At 45.3% G+C, this 27,949-nt stretch overlaps 2 protein-coding genes across 3 annotated transcripts in view; both read left to right on the top strand.

Moving 5' to 3' along the window:
• The window catches only part of LOC307208754 (uncharacterized protein), a 39,012-nt gene that overhangs the window by 2,717 nt on the left and 8,346 nt on the right, over window positions 1-27,949 (top strand). The window contains exons 2-5 of one of the 2 annotated variants that reach the window (XM_079963692.1): window positions 701-867; window positions 2,086-2,230; window positions 2,717-2,782; window positions 3,743-5,718. In XM_079963692.1, coding sequence (XP_079819818.1) covers window positions 701-867; window positions 2,086-2,230; window positions 2,717-2,782; window positions 3,743-4,410 — 1,046 coding nt within the window. In that variant the 3' untranslated portion in view covers window positions 4,411-5,718. Of the gene's footprint in view, window positions 1-700; window positions 868-2,085; window positions 2,231-2,716; window positions 2,783-3,742; window positions 5,719-27,949 lie in introns of those variants that run through there. The other variant, XM_079963691.1, reaches the window with a different exon arrangement.
• On the top strand, window positions 8,577-26,102 carry LOC307206361 (zinc finger protein 862-like). Its single transcript, XM_079959575.1, has 8 exons — window positions 8,577-8,595; window positions 9,862-10,101; window positions 10,380-10,506; window positions 12,376-12,453; window positions 14,420-14,500; window positions 16,377-16,804; window positions 18,016-18,174; window positions 22,239-26,102. Exons 2-8 carry the CDS (start codon window positions 10,027-10,029, stop codon window positions 24,084-24,086), a joined length of 2,796 nt encoding a protein of 931 aa, XP_079815701.1. The 5' UTR covers window positions 8,577-8,595; window positions 9,862-10,026; the 3' UTR covers window positions 24,087-26,102.

Genomic DNA, 27,949 nt, shown 5'->3' with positions numbered 1-27,949 from the left:
TCCACAAATGAGAACATTTTGGAGGTCGCAAGATGGTTAGACTTGTCTCAACTAGGGCCAGGGCTTTTTCAGTACTGGCCCCAACTTGGTGGAAGGCTCTGACAGAAGAGACTAGGGCCCTGTGGGAATTGACATCTTTCCGCAGGGCCTGCAAGACAGAGCTGTTCCACCTGGCCTTTGGTTTGGACTCAGTCTGACCCTTATGTTTCCCTCCCCTTATGGTTTTGATCTAGGGGCTACTTTTAAAATGAGGCTGCATTTTAAATTGCATTTTAACCTGTATTTTAAATTGGTGGTTGTTGTTTTTCCTGTTATGTTTTTCCTGTAATTTTACTGATGTTAGTTGCCCTGAGCCCGGCTCTGGTCTGGGAGGGCGGGGTATAAATAAAATTTATTATTATTATTAGTTATAATACGATAAAAACAAACAAACAAATGAAAAGAGAGCACCAGCTGAATACTGAGGGAACTCGTCGTTCACAGATCATATATACATAGATCAGTGTTTTCCAGACTTGGGTCTCCAGCTGAGACTACAATTCCCATTATCCCTAACCACTGGTCCTCCTAGCTAGGGATGATGGGAGTTGAAGTCCAAAAAAACAGCTGGAGACCCAAGTTTGTGAAACACTGACGTAGGGGGGCGGGGACAAAAGTATGAAGGATGGAATCCTCCTCACTCCGTGTCTCTCCTTTGCAGGCATTTGCAAGCTACGCCCTATTTTAAAGGACATCTTCGCAACAGCTCCGGGTGTCCCAGGAGTGGTCCAGTTTAGGCCTCTTCTTTCATCTCCTCCTGGCAGCACAATGGCCTCCGAGACACCGTCTGTAGAAGGAGCAGACAGAACTGCCAGGCAGCCATCCCAGGTAAGGAAAGGATTGTTTGGGCAGCTTGGATTGAGTCTCTGTGGGCTGAGTGAGGAGGGGCTCTGAAAGAATATGTCTTTTAAAAATAATAATAATAAATCTTTATTGAAAGTTCATAAAGTACATAATTATATGTGCACTGAACATGGTGAGATGTCAGACCTCAATTCCTGTTTCCAATTCATCAGTACAGTGATACCTTGGGTTAAGAACTTAATTCGTTCCAGAGGTCTGTTCTTAACCTGAAACTGTTCTTAAACTGAGGTACCACTTCAGCTAATGGGGCCTCTCGCTGCCGCTGTGTCGCCAGAGCACGATTTCTGTTCTCATCCTGAAGCAAAGTTCTTGACCCGAGGTACTATTTCTGGGTTAGTGGAGTCTGTAACCTGAAGCATCTGTAACCTGAGGCACCACTGTATCAGTCTTTTTGCTGTGGTAAGGGCATTGAGAGTCCACTCGTATTGTCCTTTTGTAAGGTTCCATGTGCTTGGTATATAAATATATATACTATAATACACACATACACACTATAATAATGCCTTGTTGTCTCCATGGGAGCCAGTGTGGTGTAGTGGTTAAGAGCGGTAGACTCGTAATCTGGTGAACCGGGTTGGCTTCCCCGCTCCTCCACATGCAGCTGCTGGGTGACTTTGGGCCAGTCACACTTCACTGAAGTCTCTCAGCCCCACTCACCTCACAGAGTGTTTGTTGTGGGGGAGGAAGGGAAAGGAGAATGTTAGCCACTATCACTATCCTTCGAGTAGTTATAAAGCGGGATATCACTTCCAAACTCCTCCTCTTCTTCTTCTTCTTCCTCCTCCTCCGCCTCCTCCTCCTCCTCCTCCATGTTTGGCCTTATAGCAGAACATCCTGCCAGATGGGGCAAGGGCCCCTCTGGTCCTGCACCCTGTTCTTACAGAGGCCACCCAGATTCCTGTGGGAAGCCCTCCAATTGAGACCTGAGTCCAATAGCCCTCTCCCCTCTTGTGATTCCCAGCAGGTATAACTGCTTCAAATTTTGGAAGCCGACAATAGGACCTAGTAGCCACTGATAGCTTTTTCCTCTCTGTGAATTTGTCAAGTCCTCTTTTTGAGCCACCCATCTTGGTGGCCATCACTGAAAGATCTCAAAGGGACAGCGTCCAACCACTGTGTTACCCTTGCCTATCAGGAGGATGGTGCATGGTGAACCTGTCACCGTATTTTTTCTACTTCCAGGGCCTGATGACCTTCCGGGCTCTCTTGACCTTTGAGGAGGTGGCTGTGTTTTTCACGGAAGAGGAGTGGGCCCTTCTGAATCCCAGCCAAAGGGCTTTGCACAGGGAAGTCATGGAGGACAATTATGAGACGGTGGCCTCGCTTGGTAAGGACACTTTTCTTTCTTATAACAATAACAATAATTTATTGGCTGGTTTCCAATAATAGGGAACCAGGCAGAGGGCCTTCTCGGTAGTGGCACCCGCCCTGTGCAACGCCCTCCCACCAGATGTCAAAGAGAAAAATAACTACCAAACTTGTAGAAGACATCTGAAGGCAGCCCTGTTTAGGGAAGCTTTTAATGTTTAATAGGTTATTGTATTTTAGTGTTCTGTTGGAAGCCACCCAGAGTGGCTGGGGAAACCCAGCCAGATGGGTGGGATATAAATTATTATTATTATTATTATTATTATTATTATTATTCCACAGCATCATTCCAAAGTGATCTTGCTGGGACACAGGACACAGATGTGTTCTATTCACTTCAATCAGGAGTCACAAAATCAATTTTGTTAGCTTTTAAAAGGCTCGACTTTGAATTGCTGGGTATTATGTGACCAAACCTAAGCCACCTTCTCTGATTCCTTAACAGAGTCAGACCTCAATTCCTGTTGGAAAGGAGAAGATCTGTTGGGAAGAAAAAAAGAGACATCATCAGGTAGGAATTAACTTTGTTTGGGAGCCATCTTCATAATTTACGCACCTGTCTGCTACTTTGAAAGCAGTTTCCAAACCTTCATTTCAAGACCCTGGTGACATGTTTTGCATGTAGATGATCTTAGATTTAATCCCTGGAATTTTGTGACTGCAGCTAAAGTCATTGGAATCACAGAGCAGCTAGTGATCTTCCCAGTTTGGCCTCTTTCCCAGATTTCCTAGACTTCTCTTCTCCTCCTTATTCTTGTAGAAATGTATATACCACTGTTGTTACAAAGGAGAAGATACCATGTGCATCTAATTTTAATGACATCATGTGGTATATGGACCAGAAAGGAATAAGAGGTTGTGCGGGATTCTGGAATGTTCAAAAGGTGACCTTGATTTCAGCAGGTCAGTAACAGGGGGCAATCACATAGATGCAAAAAATCTGAGAAACGCCTAACTGGGCTCAGTCTGTGATTGTTTCTGCCTTGAAATTAAATGTGATTCTTCTTAAAAGCAAGGTACAATAAAATAAAAACTTTGCTTTACAAATACTAATAGTATTAAAACAAATTGAAGGCAGCAAAGGACTATTATCAATAAACTTATTATTCCAGGGCATTACAAAGAATACCCATATTTCAGTGTTTTACCAGGTTGAATTATGTGTTGTTGTTGTTGTTTAGTCGTTTAGTCGTGTCCGACTCTTCGTGACCCCATGGGCCAGAGCACGCCAGGCACTCCTGTCTTCCACTGCCTCCCGCAGTGAATTATGTGTACCCGTCTATAATAAGCTAATATAATCATTGTTATTATTGACCAGATCTTATCAAACTATTCAAATACAATAGGAGATGTAATTTCCCCCTGGTTCTTGGGAACAGTTTTGCTGATTTAAATAAAAGTATTAAATTTTTAAAGGATGAAAAAGAATAGAGATATAACATGCTTTCCCCTTTCCTTCCGCACTCTGCAGATGGTGTACAAAACAACGAGCTACATAGGAAACCACATATGGAGTCGTCGGCAGCAGCCAAGCCTGAAGTTGGAAAAGAGATGCTTGGAAATCACAAGGGACCCAGAATGCCTGAAAAAAGAACATACACTGTGATGAAAGCATTTACCTGTATGGAGTGTGGAAAGAGCTTCAGTCTGAGCTGTAACCTTATTACACATCAGAAAACCCACGCAAGGGAGAAACCATTTAAATGCAGGGAGTGTGGAAAGTGCTTTAATAGGAGGAGTAGCCTTTGCAGACATTTGAGAACCCACACAGGAGAGAAACCATTTGAATGCATGGAGTGTGGAATGAAATTTAGAGCAAACAGTAACCTTACTGAACATCAAACGATCCACACAGGGGAGAAACGGTATCAGTGCATGGAATGTGGAATGAGATTTAGAGTGAGCAGTAATCTTACTACACATCAGAGGACGCACACCGGGGAGAAGCCGTTTAAATGCATGGAGTGCGGGAAGAGCTTTACACAGAGCAGTAAACTTACTGTACATCAAAGAAAACACTCAGGGGAGAAGCCATTTAAATGTGTGGAGTGCGGAAAGAGCTTTACACAGAGCGGTAGCCTTACTAAACATCAAAGAACCCACACACGGGAGAAAACGTTTGAATGCATAGAGTGCTGAGAGCACCTGAGTCTGAGTAGTCACCGTACTCATCATAAAAGAACTCGCAGAGGGGAGAAACCATTTCAATGCAGGGAGTGTGGAAAGAGCCTTAGAGTGAGCAGTAAAGTTACTTCACATTGAAGTACACCCACACGGGGGTGAAGCCATATAAATGCAGAGAGTGCAGAAAAACCTTTTGGCAAAGTAGTCACCTCATTCATCATCAGAGAATCTACACCAGGGAGAAACCGTTTAAATGAATGGAGTGCGGAATCCGTTAGAGTAGTCAGTTTACTTATCAGAGAATCTACACGGAGGAACCTGTGGGGAAAGCTGTAGCACTGGAGAAAATCTCTGATTAAGACCTTGAGGGATTCCCTGCTTATTGAGTTTCCTATGGAATTCTGTTATTCCAAGTAAAAGCAACAAGATGTTGGTTTGAAGAAATCCTGCTTACGGCTGCTTTGCATAGGCACACACCCAACACTCATTAATGCCTCTTTAACAGCCTAGTCCCCTACAAAATCCATAATCTATAACCGTGGTTCTCAAGCTCCTGTCTTCAAGGGCTGTCCTGAGTGACTGAGAAACTGCTGAGCGTATTTCTGGACCATTTAATGATTGTTCTGAAGTTTAGCAATCATAAGGTACTGTTCTAGATGCTGTACAGTGGTACCTCGGGTTAAGAACTTAATTCGTTCTGGAGGTCTGTTCTTAACCTGAAACTGTTCTTAACCTGAGGTACCACTTTAGCTAATGGGGCCTCCCGCTGCTGCCGCCACGCCGCTGCTGCGCGATTTCTGTTCTCATCCTGAAGCAAAGTTCTTAACCCGAGGTACTATTTCTGGGTTAGCAGAGTCTGTAACCTGAAGCGTCTGTAACCTGAGGTACCACTGTACAAGGAATTCAAATTTCAAACCAACAAAATTCAGTGACAAAGCAATAAAGGTCCTATTAAAAAATCAATGTGGAGAATATTAAAAATACAATTAAAACACAATAGAAGTCTTTAATATGATAGGTCCGCCACACATTCTGTGGTCCACAATCCTCAGTTTGGGAACCCCTGATCTATGCCTGGTTTTCACTTCAATTTACTATTGGACCCCATGTTTCAGCACAGGAGCTTATAAGATTTGGAAGACTGGAAACAAGTTTCCAAGGATGAACTTTTTGAATGAACTTGGACTCGTTAATTCTTGATAAGGATGAACTGGAACTAGTGCTAGTTCCTTTTTTAAATGGGTTTTCCAAGCACTGGTCCCATAAATCCCATAGAAGCTGCTACCCTTAGCATAGTGGCTTGGAACAGGGAGGGGAAGTTCTGCTAGATTTCAAGGCCTGTCCCCCCCCCCTTTTTTTTTTTTATTCTGGATTTCCTACTCAAGATCTGTACATCCTCTTTTTCCTTGTTTATTGTGTGCCTTTTTTTAATGCTTTGTGCTTGCATACTACCTTAAACTGGGGATAAGTAGGATGTTATCAAAGCACCTCAGTCTGTCCCCAATTTGCCTTTAATGAGGGAAGCTCCAAGTCTGAATTCAATGGAAGTTGAACTGTGTACAAGGGGTGGACCCTTTTATGTTCACCTACTGGCCAAAATGGGGGGACGCAGGTGGCGCTGTGGGTTAAAGCCTCAGCGCCTAGGACTTGCCGATCGAAAGGTCGGCAGTTCGAATCCCTGTGGCGGGGTGCGCTCCCGCTGCTCGGTCCCAGCGCCTGCCAACCTAGCAGTTCGAAAGCACCTCCGGGTGCAAGTAGATAAATAGGGACCGCTTACCAGCGGGAAGGTAAACGGCGTTTCCGTGTGCGGCTCTGGCTCGCCAGAGCAGCGATGTCACGCTGGCCACGTGACCCGGAAGTGTCTCCGGACAGCGCTGGCCCCTGGCCTCTTAAGTGAGATGGGCGCACAACCCCAGAGTCTGTCAAGACTGGCCCGTTCGGGCAGGGGTACCTTTACCTTTACCTTACTGGCCAAAACATTGGGTCCTGATCCACAGGCGGCCTGCTTCATCAGATCCTTTCCGCAGTGATTTGGTTTTCAAATTCCATCTTGTTGGTTACCGTTTTGGCAGACCTAGTTCCCCATTCTTACAGATTTCAGGGTGGCATTTTTATGTGTTAGTTGTAGCTTGCCTCTGTGGTGTTTTTTTGGGGGGGGGAGTGGATAGGTGGGGGGCAGCCACATGTCATGTAAAAAAAAGGCCTACCATGTTACATAATAACCATTGCTCATCAATGGAAAAGAAAGCAGTGGTTTTCTTTGGCTTGAACCTCTGTAGGGGAATGACCCAGCAGCTTTCCCAAGGTGAATTCTAGGGCTTGGCCAGGCTGGGCCACAGTGGGGCAAATTGTGAAGGGGGTACAAATATGGCTGCTTGGGATGTGACAATACATACTTCCTCAACTAGGGCCAGGGCCTTTTCAGTACTGGCCCCAACTTGGTGGAACGCTCTGTCACAAGAGACTAGGGCCCTGTGGGACTTGACATCTTTCCGCAGGGCCTGCAAGACAGAGCTGTTCCGCCTGGCCTTTGGTTTGGACTCAGTCTGACCCTTATGTTTTCCCTCCCCTTATGGTTTTGATCTAGGGGCTACTTTTAAAATGAGGCTACATTTTAAATTGCATTTTATCCTGTATTTTAAATTGGTTTTCCCCCCATTGATTTTACTGGTGTTAGCTGCCCTGAGCCCGGCTCTGACCAGGGAGGGCAGGGTATAACTAAATAATAATAATAATAATAATAATAATAATAATTTCCTGAGTCAGAACTGAATTTTGGTAGCAAGTGAAATACAAGTGGATGCCTGGGGGAATTGAAGGAATGAGCCTGTAAGTTGGCAAAGCTTGCCACAACTCAACAATATGATGCAGCAGTAGCAGCAGAAAAAAGAAGCAGCATCAGCTAATATTCTTGGCTGTACTCTCAGAAGTGTCCAGATCGAGGGAAACAATAGTAGAATCATAGAATCATAGAGTTGGAAGAGAGCACAAGGGCCATCGAGTCCAACCCCCTGCCAAGCAGGAAACACCATCAGAGCACTCCTGACATATGGTTGTCAAGCCTCTGCTTAAAGACCTCCAAAGAAGGAGACTCCACCACACTCCTTGGCAGCAAATTCCACTGTCGAACAGCTCTTACTGTCAGGAAGTTCTTCCTAATGTTTAGGTGGAATCTTCTTTCTTGTAGTTTGGATCCATTGCTCCGTGTCCGCTTCTCTGGAGCAGCAGAAAACAACCTTTCTCCCTCCTCTATGTGACACCCTTTTATATATCCTTCTTGAACTGTGGTGCCCAGAACTGGACACAGTACTCCAGGTGAGGTCTGACCAGAGCAGAATACAGTGGCACTATGACTTCCCTTGATCTAGATGCTATACTCCTAATACAGTTCTTCTCCTTGGTCATGTGTGTCCAGTTCTGGGCACCAGAGTTTAAGGAAATTGGCAAGCTGCGACACGTGCTGAGGTTTATCAAGATCATGAATGTTCTGGAAATTTTTAAAGAGGAGAAGGGAGAGGTGAAATCTTGCAGCTCCTTTCATTTAGTCCTCCAACTGGGCAAATGACGCGAGCTCCGGTTCCTAGAGGGGCAGGAAGTCTGGTTCCTAGAGAGACAGGAAGTTAAAATCTGTTTCCTAGAGAGGCAGGAAGTCTGGTTCCTAGAGAGGCAGGAAGTTAAAATCTGCTTCCTAGAGAGGCAGGAAGTTAAAATCGGACACGACTAAAGAACAACAACAAAAACGGGGAAAGCAAATTCTATTTACACAAATGCAAGCGCAAGTCGAGCTCTTCTTCAGGCCTGTGCTCACCCAACTCAGCTAAAATATGGTGGGCTGGGATAAAACATGTACATGTGATCGCTCCTTTGCTATGCAAAATAAAAGTAGGGTTGGAACGGACTCCAAGGGTCATCTAGCCCAACCCCCTGCAATGCGGGTCATATTATGACACTTTCCCTGCTTGGGAGACTGCTGGCTACCGCTTTTTGATTTATGTTATTTCCCCTTAGTGTTGTTTTAAAAAAAAAAACTCCCTAAGAGCGTGTCAAAAGCTCGCGTTTGTTTGTGCGTTAAGTCCTGCGAAGGGTTAATACACAGAGCTCTGCTTCCTAGAGGGGCAGGAAGTTGGCATCGGGAGGAAGGGGCGGGGCTTCACCCTTATTGCTTCCTCCGGAAGGGAGCTGCTGGATCGGGCGCTACAGGTGAGAAGAGGTGTCAGGTAGGATGGAGGGAGGGAAGGGATGGATTTGGAGCGGGGGGGGCGGGGAGCTGGAAGGAAGAGAAGGGACCCCACCCCACTTCCTTCCCATTCCTCCTCGGATCCTTCCTAAGGGGCCTGGCCCAATTGGGAAGTCAGAAATGGCTCCCAATTGGGAGACTTGGGTCTCCAGCTGTTTCTTGGGTCTCCAGCTGTTTCTGGACTACAACTGGTATCACAAACTCCCATCATCCCTAGCTAGTAGGACTGGTGGCCAGGGATGATGGGAATTGTAAATGAAGGTTAGAATTGACATGGGTTTAAAAACTATGTGGTTTTCAGGGGTGTTGATTATGGAAAAAGAATAAAATTATTAAAAAATATGGGAAGTAAGGGAAGGGATTTGCTGATTAGATAATGAAATTGGACTACAGAAGGGGGAGGTGTGAGGAAATTAGGTTTAAGAAAATAAGGATGGAAATTATACTTGTTTATTTTTGTTTTTTGTTTGTGTATGTTTTTATTGTTAAACTTTAATAAATATCATTTTTTTAAAAAAGGGATGATGGGAATTGTAGTCCAGAAACAGCTGGAGACCCAAGCTTGGGAATCACTGATCTATGTATATATGATATGTGAATAATAGTAGTAGTAGTATATGATCTGTGAATGACAAATCCTACCAGTAGTAGTAGTAGTAATAATAATACAGTGGTACCTCAGGTTACAGATGCTTCAGGTTACAGACTCCGCTAACCAAGAAATAGCACCTCGGGTTAAGAACTTGGCTTCAGGATGAGAACAGAAATTGTGCTCTGGCGGCACGGCAGCAGCAGGAGGTCCCATTAGCTAAAGTGGTACCTCAGGTTAAGAACAGTTTCAGGTTAAGAATGGACCTCCAGAACGAATTAAGTTCTTAACCCAAGGTACCACTGTAATTTATTATTTATACTCTGCCCATCTGGCTGGGTTTCCTCAGCCACTCTGGGCGGCTCCCAACCGAATATTAAAAACACAATAAAACATCAAACATTAAAAACTTCCTTAAACAAGGCTGCCTTCAGATGTCTTCTAAAAGTCAGGTGTTGTTTATTTCCTTGACATGTGATGGGAGGGCAGGTGGGCACCACCACCAAGAAGGCCCTCTGCCTGGTTCCCTGTAACTTCACTTTTCACAGTGAGGGAACCGCCAGAAGGCCCTCGGCGCTGGACCTCAGTGAGCTCAGTGGTCTCTTTACATTTGCTTGCGTGTTTGTTTACTGTATTATAGCAGAGGCTGCAGATGGCCGACGTCCCTCCGATCTCCTGTTTCTCCCCTGCAGGCACTGGGTGACCCCGCTTGACGGCTGCAACATGCTTTAAAGTGCATTGGGGGAGCAGCTGTAACAGCCCTGGGGGTGGCCCCGTTCATCCTTCACGCCCTGAAGGCAGGGCTATGGCCACAGGTTCACAGCCGGGATTGTCTCTTCCTTGGGGTGAAGTTGAAAGCGCTTCCTGGCAGCCACCTCAGGTAAGGGGAGGAGAATCCAAGAGAGTGATGGGAGTTTCCTGGGTGCCTCTCTGTGTGTGGAGATGCAAGGGAGACTGAAAAAATATGCCTCTTTCCCCCTTCCCTTCCTTCCCCCTTCCCCCCCCCCTTTCCCTTTCCTTTCCTTTTTTTTACTTTTGGCCCAGCAAAAGTGGCCGTGATGGCGACGGATAGATAAATGAAAGCACACATGCATCTATCACGTCTCCTTAGACGCTTGGAAAATGGTGGAATGAATGCTACCATACTCCTTTGTCCAGGGCCTGGTGACCTTTGAGGACGTAACTGTGTTTTTCGAGGCAGAGGAATGGGCTCTGCTGGATCCGCGCCAAAAAGCTTTGCATAGGGAAGTCATGGAAGAGAATTATGAGACTGTGGCCTCTCTAGGTAAGGCTGCTTATTTTTTTATTCAATAATAGATATCTGAGGAATGAAATTAGTAGCCCCCCCCCCTTCCGTACGTCCTTGTAATTGAGCCCTTTTCTGATGTTATTGAGCAGTTAAATGCAATTGGACTTTCTATTCCATTTGCTGCTTCAAAGATTTGAGCTTGTATACTGCTCCGGATTTAGGGAATGCATGTCTCCTAAAGGGACCCCTGACCATTAGGTCCAGTTGTGGCCAACTCTGGGGTTGCAGTGCTCATCTTGCTTTATTGGCCAAGGGAGCCGGCGTACAGCTTCCGGGTCATGTGGCCAGCATGACTAAGCCGCTTCTAGCGAACCAGAGCAGCGCACAGAAACGCCGTTTACCTTCCCGCCAGAGCGGGACGTGCTTTCAAACTGCTAGGTTGGCAGGAGCAGGGAGCGAGCAACGGGAGCTCACCCCGTCACAGGGATTCAAACCGCCGACCTTCTGATCGGCAAGTCCTAGGCTCTGTGGTTTAACCCACAGCTCCACCCGCGTCCCACATGTCCCCTAGCTTCCTGTTAAAATCCTGCAGCTTTTCATTCTGCAACTGTTCTGGGCTTTTTGCTTACTCTCGCTTTTGTTGTGCTATAGGTGCAAAAGCATCTAAGCAAATGAACCCTCTTCAATTAACTAGAAGGGAGTTTGAGCTTTTGGGCCACTCTGGCAGACTTCTGTGGATGCCACATGACAAACGTCTTCATTTTCCCCACCGGAATCCAACATCCCTGTGGTTTTTGTCCTGCGAATCAGCAAGCACAGCATGAGCACAACAACCTAAACACTCAGCAATTGTTTTAGCAGTTTTTAATTTGTGTGGGTTTCGTATGTTTTCACTGAGGGAGGGGAGATGTGGCTGGGATAATAATAATAATAATAATTTTATTATTTGTACCCTGACCCTGACTGAGTTGCTCCAGCCACTCTGGGCTGCTTCCAGCATATACAGAAACATAATAAAATATTAAATATTAAAAACTTCCCAATACAGGACGGCCTTCAAATGTTTTCTAAAAGTTGTGTAGTTCTTTATCTCAACATCTGATGGGAGGGCGTTCCACACTGCGGGTGTGACTGCCAAAACGGCCCTCTGCCTGGTTCCCTGTAACCTCACTTCTCGCAGTGAGGGAACTGCCAGAAGGCCCTCAGTGCTCCATCTCAGTGTCTGGGCTCAATGATGGGGGTGGAGATGCTCCTTCAGGGATATATGGGCGCAAAGGAACAATGCTGACCCTTAGAGCACACTCCTGTTCGTTCCTTTGCAAGCACAGCTTATGTTCACTGTATTTTTAAAATGTGGAAACAGCTAAAACAGCTGTGGAACGTCTCCTACTCTCCCTAGGAAATGGAATTGGAAGCATTCTGCACTTCAGCATGTTTCAGCAAAGACACCCTTTTTTGAACCTGGGAAGAGCAGTGGTTCAGGATAGGGGGAGGGATGATGGGGGAGGCAGGGCAAGCTGGGTAAGGGGCATATGGCACAGACAGTGACTGTATGGTGTGCCAGCAGAACATGGGGTATTTCGATTGTTTTGTCAGCCAGCCCTCAGGTCTGTGGCTGCTGTTGCTGAATACCAGGTCGGTTCTGAATATGACCGCCTTCATCCCTGATCTGATTGTGGATGAGGAGGCCGATCTGGTCTACATCCCGGAGACCTGAGTGGGTGAGCTCGGTGTCCACTTGTTGCAGCACCTGGGCAAACATGAGGGTTGGGTAGGAGTAGCTGCTGTGGCCTATAGAAACTCCATCTCACTCTCCAGGCTCTCTGTCTGGTTGGCTGGCTTTGGAACAGCTGGATATTTTGTGGTAGAATCGGATGTAATTGGTCCTGTGTGTTTCCTTCAAAGTATCGGACCTCAATTCCTGTTGGGAAGAAGGAGAAGATCCACTTATCCGGCGTCCTAGAGAAGAGGAGATATCAATTGGTAAGTGCTTAGCTGTCTAGAGCCAGTGTGGTGTAGTGGTTAAGAGCGGTATGTTGCGTTCGCAAAGTAAAGGAAGGATTGGACTCTGATTAATAAGAATACACACAGAGGCTTGAACCAGCAAGACTCTGGGAAGGGTGCGTATGATAGTCTCTCTCTGAGTCTCCAGCCCCCCTCGGCCCAGGTCGTTTTATTCACAAAAGAACTTTTACAGAGTGTTCGTAAGAACCAATCAGATTTCCTTTGAGCATTTCCACACAGTGGCGTAGCGTGGGTTGTCAGCACCCGGGGCAAGGCAAGTAATTTGCGCCCCCTAACCCGTGGATTTTAGTAGGGGCAGAGAGCTGCTAGTGCGAGCGTGCCCCCCCCCCCATATGTTGCGCCCGGTGCGGCCGGCCCCCCCGGCCCCCCCCACGCTACGCCACTGTTTCCACAAACCCACGTGAGGACAAGTTAAACTACTAAAACTAATTAAGCACAAATATTTCTGGGGTAAACAAAGAACAGAACTACAAAGAAGAGCATTCGGCAACCCTGGAGGTAATAAACAAGCAATACATATGATAAGAAGGATGGCCAGGAGGACAGTGACCATTATCACCTTAATGTGAACCCTGTTTCCTGGCCCTAAGATTAACATCCTAAAATAAATATATAAGAAACTACTTCAAAGAAACTTGCCCACTATCTTTATGGCCCAGGATGCCTGCCTGGCGAAGCAAGAAGCAACTGGGCTGTGTACGTGACTTCTCAGGCAAGAGAGATGAACGGTAGAGAAATGGCCATAGATGCAGAGGTGTAGATTGATCAAGAATCATATCAAAATAGTTTAAACCCAGTCAACGCCACGCTTTCATTGCTGACACAGATGGCTTACTCTATACTTGTTATAATTCCTCATAGCAATCCCACCTGATCACTACATCTCTGGATATTTGCACTCCTACAGCGGTGGACTCGTAATCTGGAGAACCGGGTTCGTGTCTCCGCTCCTCCACCTGCAGCTGCTGGGTGACCTTGGGCTAGTCACACTTCTCTGAGGTTTCTCAGCCCCACTCACCTCACAGAGTGTTTGTTGTGGGGGGGGGGAGGGAAAGGAGAATGTTAGCTGCTTTGAGACTCCTTTGGGTAGTGATAAAGCAGGATATCAAATCCAAACTCTTCTTCTTCTTCTTCTTCTTCGGCTCCTTTTGGTCTCAGTATTGAAAGATTTTTGTTCAGTGACTTTCAAAGAGGGTTAAGTAAATTCAGGGAAAGTAAAGCTGTCCATGGCTTTTAGCCAAGACAGCTATACAGTGGTACCTCGGGTTACAGACACTTCAGGCTGCAGACACTTCAGGCTGCAGACGCTTCAGGTTACAGACTAACCTAGAAATAGTATCTTTGGTTAAGAACTTTGCTTCAGGATGAGAACAGAAATCGTGCTCCGGCGGCGCGGCAGCAGCAGGAAGCCCCATTAGCTAAAGTGGAACTTCAGGTTAAGAACCGTTTCAGGTTAAGAATGGACCTCCAGAATGAATTAAGTTCTTAACCCAAGGTACCACTGTATATCAAACATCTCTGAATTTGGGAAGAACAGCAGGAGAGGGCTCTTGCCTTTATGTCCTAGGGGGATCCCCATAAGGAGCAAGTTGGCCTATGTGGGGATACGAGACTAGACAAGCCTTTTGGCTTCATCCAGTAGAGTTCCACTTATACAGAGAAAAGATGGCCTCCTGGTTGAGGTTTCGCTTCCACCTTGCCTTGCATTAAAGTAGCTGCTTTGGCTTCTAGAACGCCACTCAGCTGAGCTAAATGGGCAGTGAGTGGCGGCTCCCAAGGACCAGATTCATTCCTCTGGGTCCGCACAACCATGTTCTGTCTGATCTTCTTGGTTTTGGGGAGGAGAACATAGTAGTTAGCAAACTTGGAATGGCTCCATCTTTTGTACTCAGAAGTAACTAGCCTGTTTCTGTTTGTATGGCAGACGTTCTGAAACCAAACCTCGTCTCTATGCCTGGAGAAAACCCAACAGGACAGGCTTCCCAGGAAGGGAAGAAATTGGCAGGTACTGATATTAACAATGTCAATGAAAGAGATTATAATGGGAACAAAACTATGGTGCAATATCTATGCTATTTAGGCTAAATCCAAAGCTTGCCAGTGAAATACACCCCATCTCTCTGTGTTAAATAAAGCTGTGCACCAGATCCAGCCCAAACGCTGATCCTGAACTAAATTGCATCAATTCGGGGAAATCTGGGCTTGAACCAGATTGGGTGGAGACAGCCAGAGATTGTCCTGAATCACTTTGGCCCACCTAGAGATATCTGGTGCTGATAAATGGCAAGACAGTTAGGCGACAGGACACAGTAGGGGTGACAGAAAATGAAAGACATGCAGTCTTAGTAGAAAATAAATCCTATTAACTCTCGGAATTCCTTTGCAGTAAACATATGTCGTCTTCTTCTTTGGCAATCACTTGTAACCGAGTAAGATTGTCTTCCATAAACACAGTTTTACAGTGAGTCCATAAGTGACTGTGGAGGCCAGTTTTGGATCTACATGTCCTTCCACAGTGGGGACATAGGTTTCTGGGCAGGAATTGATCACGGTGAGGGTTTGCCAAATGTGCCTTCCTCTTAGCACCTTTCTCCCTTTCGTCCTGAGTTTGTTGCTTCTTCAAAGTCCATGACACCTTTGGTAAAGGCTGTTCTCCAACTGGAGCGCTTGCAGGCCAGTGTTTCCCAGTTGTCAGTGTTTATCCTACTTTTTTTTAGATTTACCTTGAGAGTCCTTAAACCTCTTTTGTTGACCACCAGCCTTACACTTTCCATTTTTAAGTTCGAAATAGAGTAGTTGCTTTGAAAGACGATAATCAGGCATCCACACAACATGACCAGTTCAACAAAGTTGATGTTGAAGAATCATCACTTTGACACTGGTAATCTTTGCTTCTTCCAGTACACTGGCATTAGTTCACCTGTCTTCCCAAGTGATGTGTAAAAATTTTTGGAGACACCGTTGATGGAATCTTTCGAAGAGTTGGAGATGGCGTTTATAAGTGGTCCATGTTTCACAAACATACTGGCAAACAACAGCAGATCTCTCCACACGTGCAAACAAATCCTTCTGCAGAAGCAGTTCCCATTGGGTCACAAACAGCTTTAGAGAGCCGTGCTGCTTGGGAGAAGCCTCTTCTCTACTCGAGGAAGGTGCGCTGCTTCTACCCATCAGTTGATAGGTAGCTGTGAGTGTAACTTGCTCTAGCAGAGGAAGAATCAGAAGTTTGCTTTAAGCTCACAGTTGTTCCTTTGAAGTATCACCCTTACCTGCCCCGCACATGTTCTCAGGTATGATGCCAGGTGCAGGGTGAGTAGGGAAGAGGTCTTTAAACTGTTCTGCTGGACCAAAAGGGACCAAGTTTGGTCCGTGGGCTGGAGGTTCCCCACCCCTGTCTTCCACTATAGGGTGTTCAGAAGTTAGGTAAAGGGACCCCTGACCATTAGGTCCAGTCGTGGCCGACTCTGGGGTTGCGGCGCTCATCTCGCTTTATTAGCCGAGGGAGCCGGCGTACAGCTTCCGGGTCATGTGGCCAGCATGACTAAGCTGCTGCTGGCAAACCAGAGCAGCGTATGCCGTTTACCTTCCCACCAGAGCGGTACCTATTTATCTACTTGCACTTTGACGTGCTTTCGAACTGCTAGGTTGGCAGGAGCAGGGACCGAGCAACGGGAGCTCACCCCGTCGCGGGGATTCAAACTGCCAACCTTCTGATCGACAAGTCCTAGGCTCTGTGGTTTAACGCACAGCGCCACCCGCATCCCTTGGTTCAGAAGTTAACCACATTTAAATTTGGCATATAGTGGGGAAATGGTCTGTGATTAGATCCTTTGTTTTTCTCTTGAGATTCAAACATGCTTCTCCTCTCTCCCCACCATCAGATGGTGTGCAGAATAATGGGAATTCTAGGGAGCGATGGTCGCCAGAGATCATCAAGAGCGAAGTAACAGAAGAGATGACAGAAGAGACGCAGAACAATGGGAATTACAAGCAGCAATGGATTTTGCCATCGGGGATCGTCAAAACTGAAGGCGCAGAAGAGATGCACAATAATGAGAATTATAAGCAGCAATGGATTTTGCCATTGGGGATTGTCAAAACTGAAGCAACGGAAGAGATGACAGAAGAGATGCAGCACAATGGGAATTATTGGGAGCAATGGACTTTGTCATCCCAGATTGTCAAGAGCGAAGCAATAGAAGAGATGACTGAGAATCTGATGGGAATAGAATGGCAAGAACAAAATAATTCCAAGTGTGGGAAGATGAAAGCGTTTGATGCTCAGAATCCTAACATCCAACCGACTCCAGTATGTGTAATAGTGTTTACATATAAATTAGAATTAAAAAGGAATTGCACAGGGGAGGAACTATTTGAATACAGGGAGTGTGGAAAGAGCTTCAGACAGAATAACCACCTTAATTGATCATTAAAGAACCCACACCAGAGAGAAGCCGTTTAAATGCACTGAGTGTTGAATGAGCTTCAGCCTTTGCACACACTCTGCATATAAAGGGAGTGTAAAATTAAATGGAGGGACCGGAGTATTTTGGCATTGAATGAGTTTACGACTTCTATTGTTTGGAAGGTGAATCAATCAGTGTAGAGAAAAACGTAAGCAGTGAGTTTTGATGGAACCGTAGTTTCTGAAGTCCCAATGGATGCAAGATGACCGATGGCCATTCATAGCTGCCATAATTTATGACAATGCAAACTTTAATAGCTCTATTGGAATGAAAAAGCCTTCCCACAATTCAAGTGACCTCCTCTGTGAGTTGTTATCAGGGTCAGACCCAGGCATTCTGCACTTGGGCCAGCTGGTTGGAATAGGACTTCGGACAGGTAGTGTATCAAGATAGGGAAATGTCTGGAGAGCTCAGGTGGAACACGGGCGAACATGCAGTGCACATTTTCTAGTAATTGTCTGCAGCCTAATGAGGACGGGAGGCAAGCTTAGGGGAGACGAACATGAATGAGGTCGTATTGAGAAGTTTGGGAATGAATGGGTTCCTGCAGTGATTTGAAGAGAGTAGGTTTTAAGGTGTGAAGGTATGCAAAGGTATGGGAAATACCATTGAACCTAGCTGACCTTTCAGGCGGAAAAGCAAATATTGTATTGTCTTTTTGCTTTTGCAAGCTCCTTTTTGGGTGAAGACCAGGGTGGATTTTATTTAAATCAAATTGATATAAATCACAATTTAAATCACTAGTCAGTAAAATTTGATTTAAATCGTTTTTTTACAGAATGTCTCCTTCTTGCTGGTATAATCTTAATATTGACAACCAGAGGAAGGTTTCATTTTTTGCATAATAAATTTTCAGAGTAGTTTTTTTACAGTTATATAAAAAAATGACTGATTTGGTAATACTATTAGAAATACATAGACAGATAATTATGAAATCATGATGAGGTTTAATAAGTTAACTGTTTATATTTGGGCAATGCCAGGTTTTTTAGGAAAACCCAGCGATAAGGGAGAAGAGTCTAGCTGCTCTAATACTTGTATTATTAAATCTCAGAGGAAAAAAGTCAGGCCATCAACGTTTTCGAAGTGGAAGCTAGAAAATCCGTGGCTGGAAATGTTTGCTGATGTTATGATATGCCTCGTCTGCAAAGAATTTGCACGGGCCGAGGATACGAGTTTCGTGAAAGGCTGCGCAACATTCAAGATTGAAACGGTGAGTTTATATTTATATTCTGCACATACAATTTGCCAAATTTGTTAAATGTGACAGTTGTTTGGGTTTTTTAGTTAAATGGTCTGGGGAAACCAGTCATTAACAGCGGCAGATTTTAGTAGGGCATCATGAGAAGCAGCTGCTAATTTTTCCTTGTTATTATTAGGCTGCAAGTTACCGTATTTTTTGCTCTATAAGACTCACTTTTCCCCTCCTAAAAAGTAAGGGGAAATGTGTGTGCGTCTTATGGAGAGAATGCAGGCTGCGCAGCTATCACAGAAGCCAGAACAGCAAGAGGGATCGCTGCTTTCGCTGCGCAGCGATCTCTCTTCTTGTTCTGGCTTCTGAGATTCAGAATATTTTTTTTCTTGTTTTCCTCCTCCAAAAACTAGGTGCGTCTTATGGTCTGGTGCGTCTTATAGAGCGAAAAATACGGTACTTTTGCAGCTGAAACAAGACACGGACGTAAACATCTTTCATGTGTCTTGTTTTGCTGCTTAAAGTTGCCACTGCTGCAACAAAAATGATGGAAACCTATAAAGAATTCTAGCCCGTGGTGGGTGCTACATCTGCACAGCTCCTCTGTTTTGTTGTTATTGTTTGTTTTTTCCTGTGTGACATCATCTTTGCCAGACTCTGTGCCTTTAGGCAAACAGCCTCCTGCTTATTCGATGAAACAAAACGGATGAATGGCCAAAACAAAAAAAATTCCTTCCAGTAGCACCTTAAAGACCAACTAAGAAGGGTGGTGTATATACAAGATCTCAAAGTAGCTGTTTTACTACAAAGGAATTTCAGAAATAGACTGGAAAGAGAAGCTGCTGAATTACAACTTATCACCAAACTTAAAATCATGGAGAAACCTGGTCTGAACAAAGACCTTGGATTCTTATCTCATTATACATGACAAAGCCATTTTTCACCTTCTCACCCCTTGCTTTTTCCTGTACGACCTATTGCAGTCGTTAAGAGTCGTCAACAGGCTCATCACAGCTATCTGCCAATTACCCAATCCCACCACCCTTCTGAGTAATACCCCTCCCCACCTTCTCACTATATAGAAGGGTCTGGTGACTTCTGTTTCAGTGTATCTGAAGAAGTGTGCATGCACACGAAAGCTCATACCAAGAACTGACTTAGTTGGTCTTTAAGGTGCTACTGGAAGGAATTTTTTTTGTTTTGACTATGGCAGACCAACACGGCTACCTATCTGTAACCGGATGAATGGCGTTGGGTGTTTTTGTTCTTTAGCTTTTTGTCCTTATAATCATGTCTGTTCTGGTTTTTAAAACAGCAAAACGTTCCAATTTGCAATTAAATAATGCCCTAAATTATTCCTTGAGCTCAGAGCTGGCAGAGGAGGAACTGACTGAGTCTAAGGCAGGTGTGGACCCCAAGACTGGTTGCCTGAATCCTACAGAATCACAAATGCTGTAGATCAAGCCTTGCTTGCTGTTGGAATCAAGTGCTTGTTACTAACATTCCTCCCACTACCATGAGCAGAGATAGGCTGCAGAAAGGCAATATCCCCCCCCCCCGATATATTTTATTAAATTTCCAGAAATGTCACATATGCATTCCAATACATAATAGATTTTTCTTTTCTTTTGTCGACTTCCCATCCCATTTTCCGTGGTGTTTTTTCCTCTCCCCTTCCTGCACTTTGTCTTCTTTCTCTTATACTAAGGACGCAGGTGGCGCTGTGGTCTAAACCACTGAGCCCCTTGGGCTTGCCAATCAGAAGGTTGGCAGTTCAAATCCCCGCGACAGGGTGAGCTCCCACTCCTCTGTCCCAGCTTCTGTCAACCCAGCAGTTTGAAACCATGCCAGTGCAAGCAGATAAATGGATACCGCTGTGGCGGGAAGGTAAACAGCATTTCTGTGCGCTCTGGTTTCCGTCACAGTGTTCCACTGTGCCACAAGCGGTTTAGTCATGCTGGCCACATGACCCGAAAAGCTATCTGTGGACAAACACTGGCTCCCTCGGCCTGAAAGCAGAGATGAGTGCCACACCCCATAGTCGCCTTTGACTGTACTACTACAATTACTACAATAATAATAATTTATTTATACGCCTGGTTTCCCCAGCCACTCTGGGTGGCTCCCAACAGAATATTAAAAAGTGATAAAACATCAAACAGTAAAAACTTCTGTAAACAGATGTCTTCTGAAAAAGTCCGATAGTTGTTTATTACTTAACCTTTTACCTACAAAAATCTCTAATTCCTTCTGTTGCTCATAGTTCAAATATCATACTATAATATTTCTCTAAACAGTCCGAAAAAGGCTTCCATTCTTCCATAAAACAACCATCATTAAGCTGTCTTATTTCAGCTGTTAACTTTGCCAATTCAGCATAGTCCATAGTTTGCTTTTCCATTCTTTGGTGGGAATTTCTTCCTCTCATTTTTGTGCAGAAAATATCCTGGCTGCTGTCATTACATACATAAATAAATGCTCTTGAGCACTGATTCTGGATTGTTTTATTTGATGTTTTAATGTGCTGTAAACTGCTTTGAGATTTTTTTTAATATGCTGTAGGAAAGTGGTATAGTAACAATAACAACAACAATAATAATAATAATAGTGTAATGCAGCAGCAAAAAAAGGCTAATGCTATTGTAGGCTGCATCAATAGAAGTCTAGTGTCCAGATCAAGGGAAGTAATAGTACCATTCTATTGTGCCTTATTAGGGACGTGGGTGGCGCTGTGGGTTAAACCACAGAGCCTAGGGCTTGCCGATCAGAAGGCCGACAGTTCAAATCCCAACGACGGAGTGAGCTCCTGTTGCTCGGTCTCTGCTCCTGCCAACCTAGCAGTTCGAAAGCACGTCAGAGTGCAAGTAGATCAATAGGTACCGCTCCGGCGGGAAGGTAAACGGCATTTCTGTGCACTGCTCTGGTTCGCCAGAAGCGGCTTAGTCATGCTGGCCACATGACCGGAAGCTGTACGCTGACTCCCTCAGCCAATAAAGCAAGATGAGCGCCGCAACCCCAGAGTCGGTCACGACTGGACCTAATGGTCAGGGGTCCCTTTACCTTTTTATTGTGCCTTATTATTATTTTTTTATTGAATTTATGTACCTCCCTATACCTGGTGGTCTCAGACGACACTTGGAATACTGTGCCCAGTTCTGGGTACTACAATTTAAGGAGGATGTTGACAAGCTGGAACGTGTGCAGAAGAGGTTCAACTAGGATCATTAAGGGTCTGGATACCAAGCCTTAAGCGGAACACTTAAAGGAGCTGGGTATGTTTAGCCTGGAAGAAGAAGAAGAAGAAGAAGAAGAAGAAGAAGAAGAAGAAGAAGAAGAAGAAGAAGAAGAAGAAGAATTTATTATTTATACCCCGCCCATCTGGCTGGGCCTCCCCAGCCACTCTGGGCGGCTTCCATAAAAACCAAAAATACAGTAAAATATCACACGTTAAAAACTTCCCTGAACAGGGCTGCCTTCAGATGTCTTCTGAATGTCAGGTAGTTGTTTATCTCTTTGACATCTGCTGGAAGGGCATTCCACAGGGCGGGCGCCACTACCGAGAAGGCCCTCTGCCTGGTTCTCTGTAGCTTTGCTTCTCGCAATGAGGGAACCGCCAGAAGGCCCTCGGCGCTGGACCTCAGCGTCCGGGCAGAATGATGGGGGTGGAGACGCTCCTTCAGGTATACTAGACCTTTCAGGTGGAGACTGAAAGGAGATATGATAGCCATCTTCAAATATCTGAAGTGCTGTCACAAGGAGGAGGGAGCATGCTTGTTTTCTCCTGCTCTGGAGGGTAGGACTCGAACCAACGTCTTCAAGTTGCAAGAAATGAGATTCAAACTAAACATCTGGAGAACCTTTCTTACAGTAAGAGCTGTTCAGTTGTGGAACAAACTTCCACAAGAGGTGGTGAACTCTCCTTCCTTGGAGGTTTTTAAGCAGAGGTTGGGCGGTCATCTGTCATGGATGCTTTAGTTGAGATTCCTGCCTTGCAGGGGGTTGGACTAGATGACCGCTGGGTCCCTTCCAACTCTTAAGATTCTGTGATTCTATAATAACACATTTCATTTTTGTTACCTTTTCAGATAAAAAAACACGGTGCATCTGCTACTCACCAAAAAGCTTGCCGTGCTCAGTTAGCCAGGTTGAATCCAATGTCCACACCGCTTTCAGTCCCGACGGTGCAGGAATTAAGAACGATGGACAGCAATTTGCACAGTAACTTGGAGAAGCTGTTCAATACGGCATACTTCATCGTCAAGGAGAACTATTCGTTTGACGACTTCCCGGCGTTATGTGCACTGCAGAAGAAAAACGGCTTGATAGTGGGCGAGACGTACAGGAACGACAAAGCGGCCAAGCAGTTTGCTCATTACATCGCGGAAAGCCTTCGGCTGGAGCTCAAGTACAAACTGAGTAAAGCAAATTTCTTTGGGATTTTGGCCGACGGCTCAACAGATAGATCGAACGCGGCTTCTGAGATTGTTTACTTTTATTATATAAATGAAGCTGAAGTGAAATGTAGTTACGGAGCCCTTAAGGAATGTCCTAGTGAGGTTGCAGGGGACGTGAAGTCAACCATCGAGTCGGTTCTCGACGAATACATACCCGATTGGAAAAGCAAGCTGACGGCAATAAGTTTCAACAGGGCTAGCGTTGATATGGGCAACGCGTCTGGGGTTGCGAAATTGTTCCAGGACAGCTGTCCAGGTCTGGTGGCTGTGCACTGCGTCGCTCACCAATTGGAGCTTGCGATAGGGGATGCCTTAAAGTCCGTCAAATTCGCCGGGCTTGCCGAAGACGTCGTGAAGGGTATATACACGTTTTACCACAGCAGTCCTAAAAGGGCAAAGGAGCTGAAAGAGATCGGTGAGGTCCTGAACGAGAAAGTGCTTCGCCACATAGGTATCAGCGGAATCAGGTGGCTGCAGTCGAAGAACTCTGCCGTGAAAGCCCTGGCCAACAATCTGCCCGTAGTTGTGGTGCACTTGCAGCAGATTGTGAGCGGCTCGAGCACAAAGCCAGACAGGAAGGTGGAGGCCAAGCTGAAGGGGTACTTGAAGCGTTTGAAGTCGGAACGGTTTGTCAGGTTTTTGTTTTTCATGGACGACGTTACGCACACGCTTACGAGGCTATCCGAGGTGTTTCGGAGGAAGTGTGTGTCCGTCAGCGATGTGAAAACCAGCTTGACGGCGACGAAAGAGAGGTTGCAGAGGATGGTGAAAGACAGCGGGCCTCAGCTGCAAAAGTTTGAAAGTGCCGCGCAGCTGGAAGGCGGCGTGTTAGTGTACAAAGACGTGGAAATCGTTAGTAGTGCAAGCGAAGTAGGCTGCTTTGAGGAAGATCGGCGGGTCTTGCTGAGTTCCATCGTGGAAGCGATCGACGAATGGTTTGACCGCATCGGAAACGACAGAGTTCTGCGAAACGTGGAGATATTTGACCCGTGCAACATACCCAAACCGGTCGGTGGAAGGGACACGTCTGCAAGTAGCCACGGAGAAAAAGAATTGAGTGAACTCTTGCAAGCTTTGCCCAGCAACGTGAGAGTCGACAAGGAAGCCATCTTGGAGGAGTATCAAGAGTTCAAAGTGTGGGCTGGCAACAAGACAAGCATCACGTGTGAAGAAGCTTGGCAGCGCCTTCAGGCAGAGTCAACGGCTTGTGCTTCGTATATTAATATATGCAAAGTTTTGAACTTTTTGCGGGTCCTCCCGCTTAGTACTGCCGAATGCGAGAGGGGGGTTAGCCAACTAAACCTGGTTAAAACGGACAGTCGGAAACGTCTCCTTGCGACGACCATTGATGACTTACTGATGATCAAGATGAATGGTCCGGACCTAGAGGTTTTCAATGCTGCAAATGCAGTTAATTTGTGGTGGAACGATGTTGCCAGGGGCCGCATTAGAAGACCCCACTTTAAAAACAAAGACTAGGGTGTTTTAAAAACCGAAGTATAGTCCCAATATTTTTATTGTATAAACAAAATGAAACAGGTAAGTGTGATTTATTCATTCGCCTTTTGTAGCAAGCTTTGCAGTTTTTTTAGTCCTTGTCACAGAACTCATAACAAATTTATGGTAATCTTGGCAAATAAATTAGTGTTACAGATTACCGTAATGATAGTGCCACCTTCTTATAATTGGTTTATGGCTTTAGCATAAGTCAGGGCTGAATTTAGGTTTTCTGTCACCCAGGTCAAAGACCCAGTTTGGCCACTCGCCTCCCGGATGTGTGTTTGCGTACATACACATACAAACAAACAAACACACAAACACATCAACACATTTATTCTTAAAGGGCATAAAAAGTAGGTAGTATTTCATTTGAATACAAAGGAATCCTAAGAAGCATTATGACTGTATGGCCAAAGGGTCAATGAGCATCCCTTTCAGTAAAAGCAAATTGTTTGTCAAAAGTAGAACTTCCATGTGCAGCAATTGTCTATCTGAGGTCAGGTTTTGAATTGGATTTATTTGGCCACGGGATCATTAAAAGACTGCATTTCCATAAGATCAGCCAAGACCCTCTGGTTTACTTTTAAAATACTTCCCCCCCCCCCCTTTAAGGCTTTTTGCCACCCATCTTCTGTGCAAACCCTTTCAATGAGTTTTGATGTGTGAATTTACTCCTGAGTAAGCTTCAACAGGATTCCTTTCCATTATTATTTTTTTGATTACTCGTTTTAGGAAATGATGGTTTTGTGGCCATTTTAGGTTCCATGTAAGGTGGAAAAAAATGTTTTTTGCGAGTCTAAAGTAGAAAGTGCCCTTCCGTTACAATCCTAATGCAACGAGACTGACCAGAGCTTGCCAGGGAACTGCCTCTGGCAGGAAAAATGCTCACACACCCCTTGTTTTCTTGTGTGTAGATCATGCGTAGTCTGTAGAATGACCCAACCTTCGCTATTTAAACACATTCAAAGTTCTGAAGGGGTCATAGAATTGTAGAATTGGAAGGGACCCCAAGGATCATCTAGTCCAAATGATTCTCTTCCTCAGATTCTCGACCCTCCATCCCTCCATTTCTTTTTCACACAGTAGCAAAAACCCACAGGGGATCCTATCTTCTGCTTCACTGGGGAGAGCCACGCTGCCCCTTCAGATTTTCCAACTCTTCCTCTCCCTGTAATTGAGCCTGCTTCAGCTTCATGGGGAAAGGGGAAGGATGGAACTCATGGCTGCTATTTACTTTCCCATCTTTCTCTCCGGCTGAAGCCCAGACATGCTAGGAGCCTCAGTGATAATAATAATAATGATAATTTATTATTTATACCCCGCCCATCTGGCTGGGTTTCCCCAGCCACTCTGGGCAACTCCCAACAGAATATTAAAAGCATGATAAAACATCAAACATTAAAAACTTCCCTAAACAGGGAATGTCAACCAAGTACAGTGGTACCTCAGGTTACATACGCTTCAGGTTATAGACTCCGCTAACCCAGAAATAGTGCTTCAGGTTAAGAACTTTGCTTCAGGATGAGAACAGAAATCGTGCTCCGGCGGCACGGGAGCAGCAGGAGGCCCCATTAGCTAAAGTGGTGCTTCAGGTTAAGAACAGTTTCAGGTTAAGTACGGACCTCCGGAACAAATTAAGTACTTAACCCGAGGTACCACTGTACTGGAATAAAACTTCACTGTCATAACAGAATAATTTACACACTGTCAGAATGGAAGAATGCATTTGCCCATAAGAAAATCAAAATCTAACAGTGATGCTGTGGCTCTGCACAAGTAATAAATAAAATACTGTTGTCAAATAAAGCAGTGCCACGTGCAAATCTAGCACAATATTTTATTTTATATCTGTACATATACACATACATGCTGGTATTTATAAATATTACTTATGCAAATTGCTTACGGTTGGCTACTATTGCCGAGGCTGAGCCCCATTTCTGTTTGTGGTGTCCAATTTGCAATTGCTATTAAAAATGTGGTATTAAAAATGTGTCCCTGATGTGAATTGTGTTTCATTCAGAAAGAAAGAAAGAAAGATGACTGTAATTGGTAAAATGTGCAACTGAATTGTTAAATGCATTTTAACGTTGCTGATATACACAATTCATTTTTTGATTTGTAATCTTGTAAAAGAAATGGCAGCTAGGCATTCGTTGTGGCAAACATCATCTATGTTTAAGATGCCATTTGGCAACTAGCTTATATACTTAGAAGGTGTTTCTGTCTAACACTAATGACTTCCAAGTTCAATATACGTAAATCCTGAAACATTTTATAAAGCTTTGAACAGCTCAGGGTCCATGAGAGCTTTTCCCTGCTTCTCCTTGACACAAGTTGCTAGACATGTATCATGCCAGTCCGATTTCAAAAGGAGCTTTGAGAAAACTTCTTGCTACCTCTGGAATCCATGGGACATGGGTGGCGCTGTGGGTTAAACCACAGAGCCTAGGGCTTACTGATCAGAAGGTCGGCGGTTCGAATCCCCACGATGGGGAGAGCTCCCATTGCTTGGTCCCTGCTCCTGCCAAGTAGATAAATAGGTACCGCTCCGGTGGGAAGGTAAAAGGCGTTTCCGTGCGCTGCTCTGGTTCACCAGAAGCGGCTTAGTCATGCTGGCCACATGACCTGGAAGCTGTACGCCTGCTCCCTCGGCCAGTTAAGCGAGATGAGTGCTGCAACCCCAGAGTCGGCCACAACTGGACCTAACGGTCAGGGGTCCCTTTACCTTTACCTCTGGAATATTACAGAGACACTCTCTGCCTCCTCTCCCAATTGTTGGGGCATTTGATACCCTTGGTCCTTCGGTCGGGTGGTGCATGCATTTTAATCCACAGACAAAACCTTTTCTCTCTCTCTTCCATAAGGATAAAATCTTCTCCATTTGGCAGCGGTTGTGGGGAGCGGGGTCCCCTAGCAGCTGACTCCGGATAGCATGGAAGGCTGGGGGACCCCAACCACACGGATTCCTCCACTCCCGGCCACCATTACTTCCTATCAGATATAAAATGAAAAAAGCAGGGGAGGGAGAAGGAAAGTCTCTTGCCTGGCACTTTTCAGTTCTGGACAAAGAGCAAAATTAGGTCCCAGAAGGGAGAGAGCTTGGGAGGCCATCTGCCATGGGTGCTTTAGCCGAGATTCCTGCAATGCAGGGGTTGGATTAGATGACCTTTGGAGACCCTTCCAATTCTAAGAAAACCAAGCCTTGTGAGGAACGGTTGAAGGAGCTGGGTATGTTTAACCTGGAAAAGAGACAAAGGAGATATGTTGTTGTCGTTTAGTCATGTCCGGCTCTTCGTGACCCCATGGACCAGAGCACGCCAGGCCCTCCTGTCCTCCAGTGCCTCCTGCAGTTTGGTCAGACTCATGTTGGTAGCTTTGAGAACACTGTCCAACCATCTCGTCCTCTGTCGTCCCCTTCTCCTTGTGCCCTCCATCTTTCCCAACATCAGGGTCTTTTCCAGGGAGTCTTCTCTTCTCATGAGGTGGCCAAAGTCTTGGAGCCTCAGCTTCAGGATCTGTCCTTCCAGTGAGCACTCAGGGCTGATTTCCTTCAGAATGGATAGGTTTGATCTCATAGGAGATAAGATAGCCATCTTCAAATGTCTAGAGGGCTGTCACATCAAATAGGGAACGAACTTGCTTTCTCCTCTGGAAGGTAGGACTCAAACCAATGGCTTCAGTTTACAAGGAAGGAGATTCCAACTAAACATCAGGAAGAACTTTCTGACGGTAAGAGCTTTTCAACAGGGAAACGGACTCCGTTGGAAGGTTGTGGACTCGCAGTTGAAGCACTTGCGGTTTGGTGGGAGGCTGCTCATCTCCCTCAGCAGTTTCAGGTG

Source organism: Podarcis cretensis (genome assembly GCF_951804945.1).
Source record: "Podarcis cretensis genome assembly, chromosome: 2".
Lineage (NCBI taxonomy): Eukaryota > Metazoa > Chordata > Lepidosauria > Squamata > Lacertidae > Podarcis > Podarcis cretensis.
This window is presented reverse-complemented; position numbering and strand designations above follow the sequence as displayed.

Bases quoted from the DNA above. Each gene is read 5' to 3' on its own strand.
- LOC307206361 (XM_079959575.1), top strand. From the start codon at position 10,027: ATGGCCACAGGTTCACAGCCGGGATTGTCTCTTCCTTGGGGTGAAGTT. The intron at 10,507-12,375 runs GTAAGGCTGCTT...TTTCCTTCAAAG, and splicing joins TGAGACTGTGGCCTCTCTAG to TATCGGACCTCAATTCCTGT. The intron at 18,175-22,238 runs GTGAGTTTATAT...TTACCTTTTCAG, and splicing joins CAACATTCAAGATTGAAACG to ATAAAAAAACACGGTGCATC.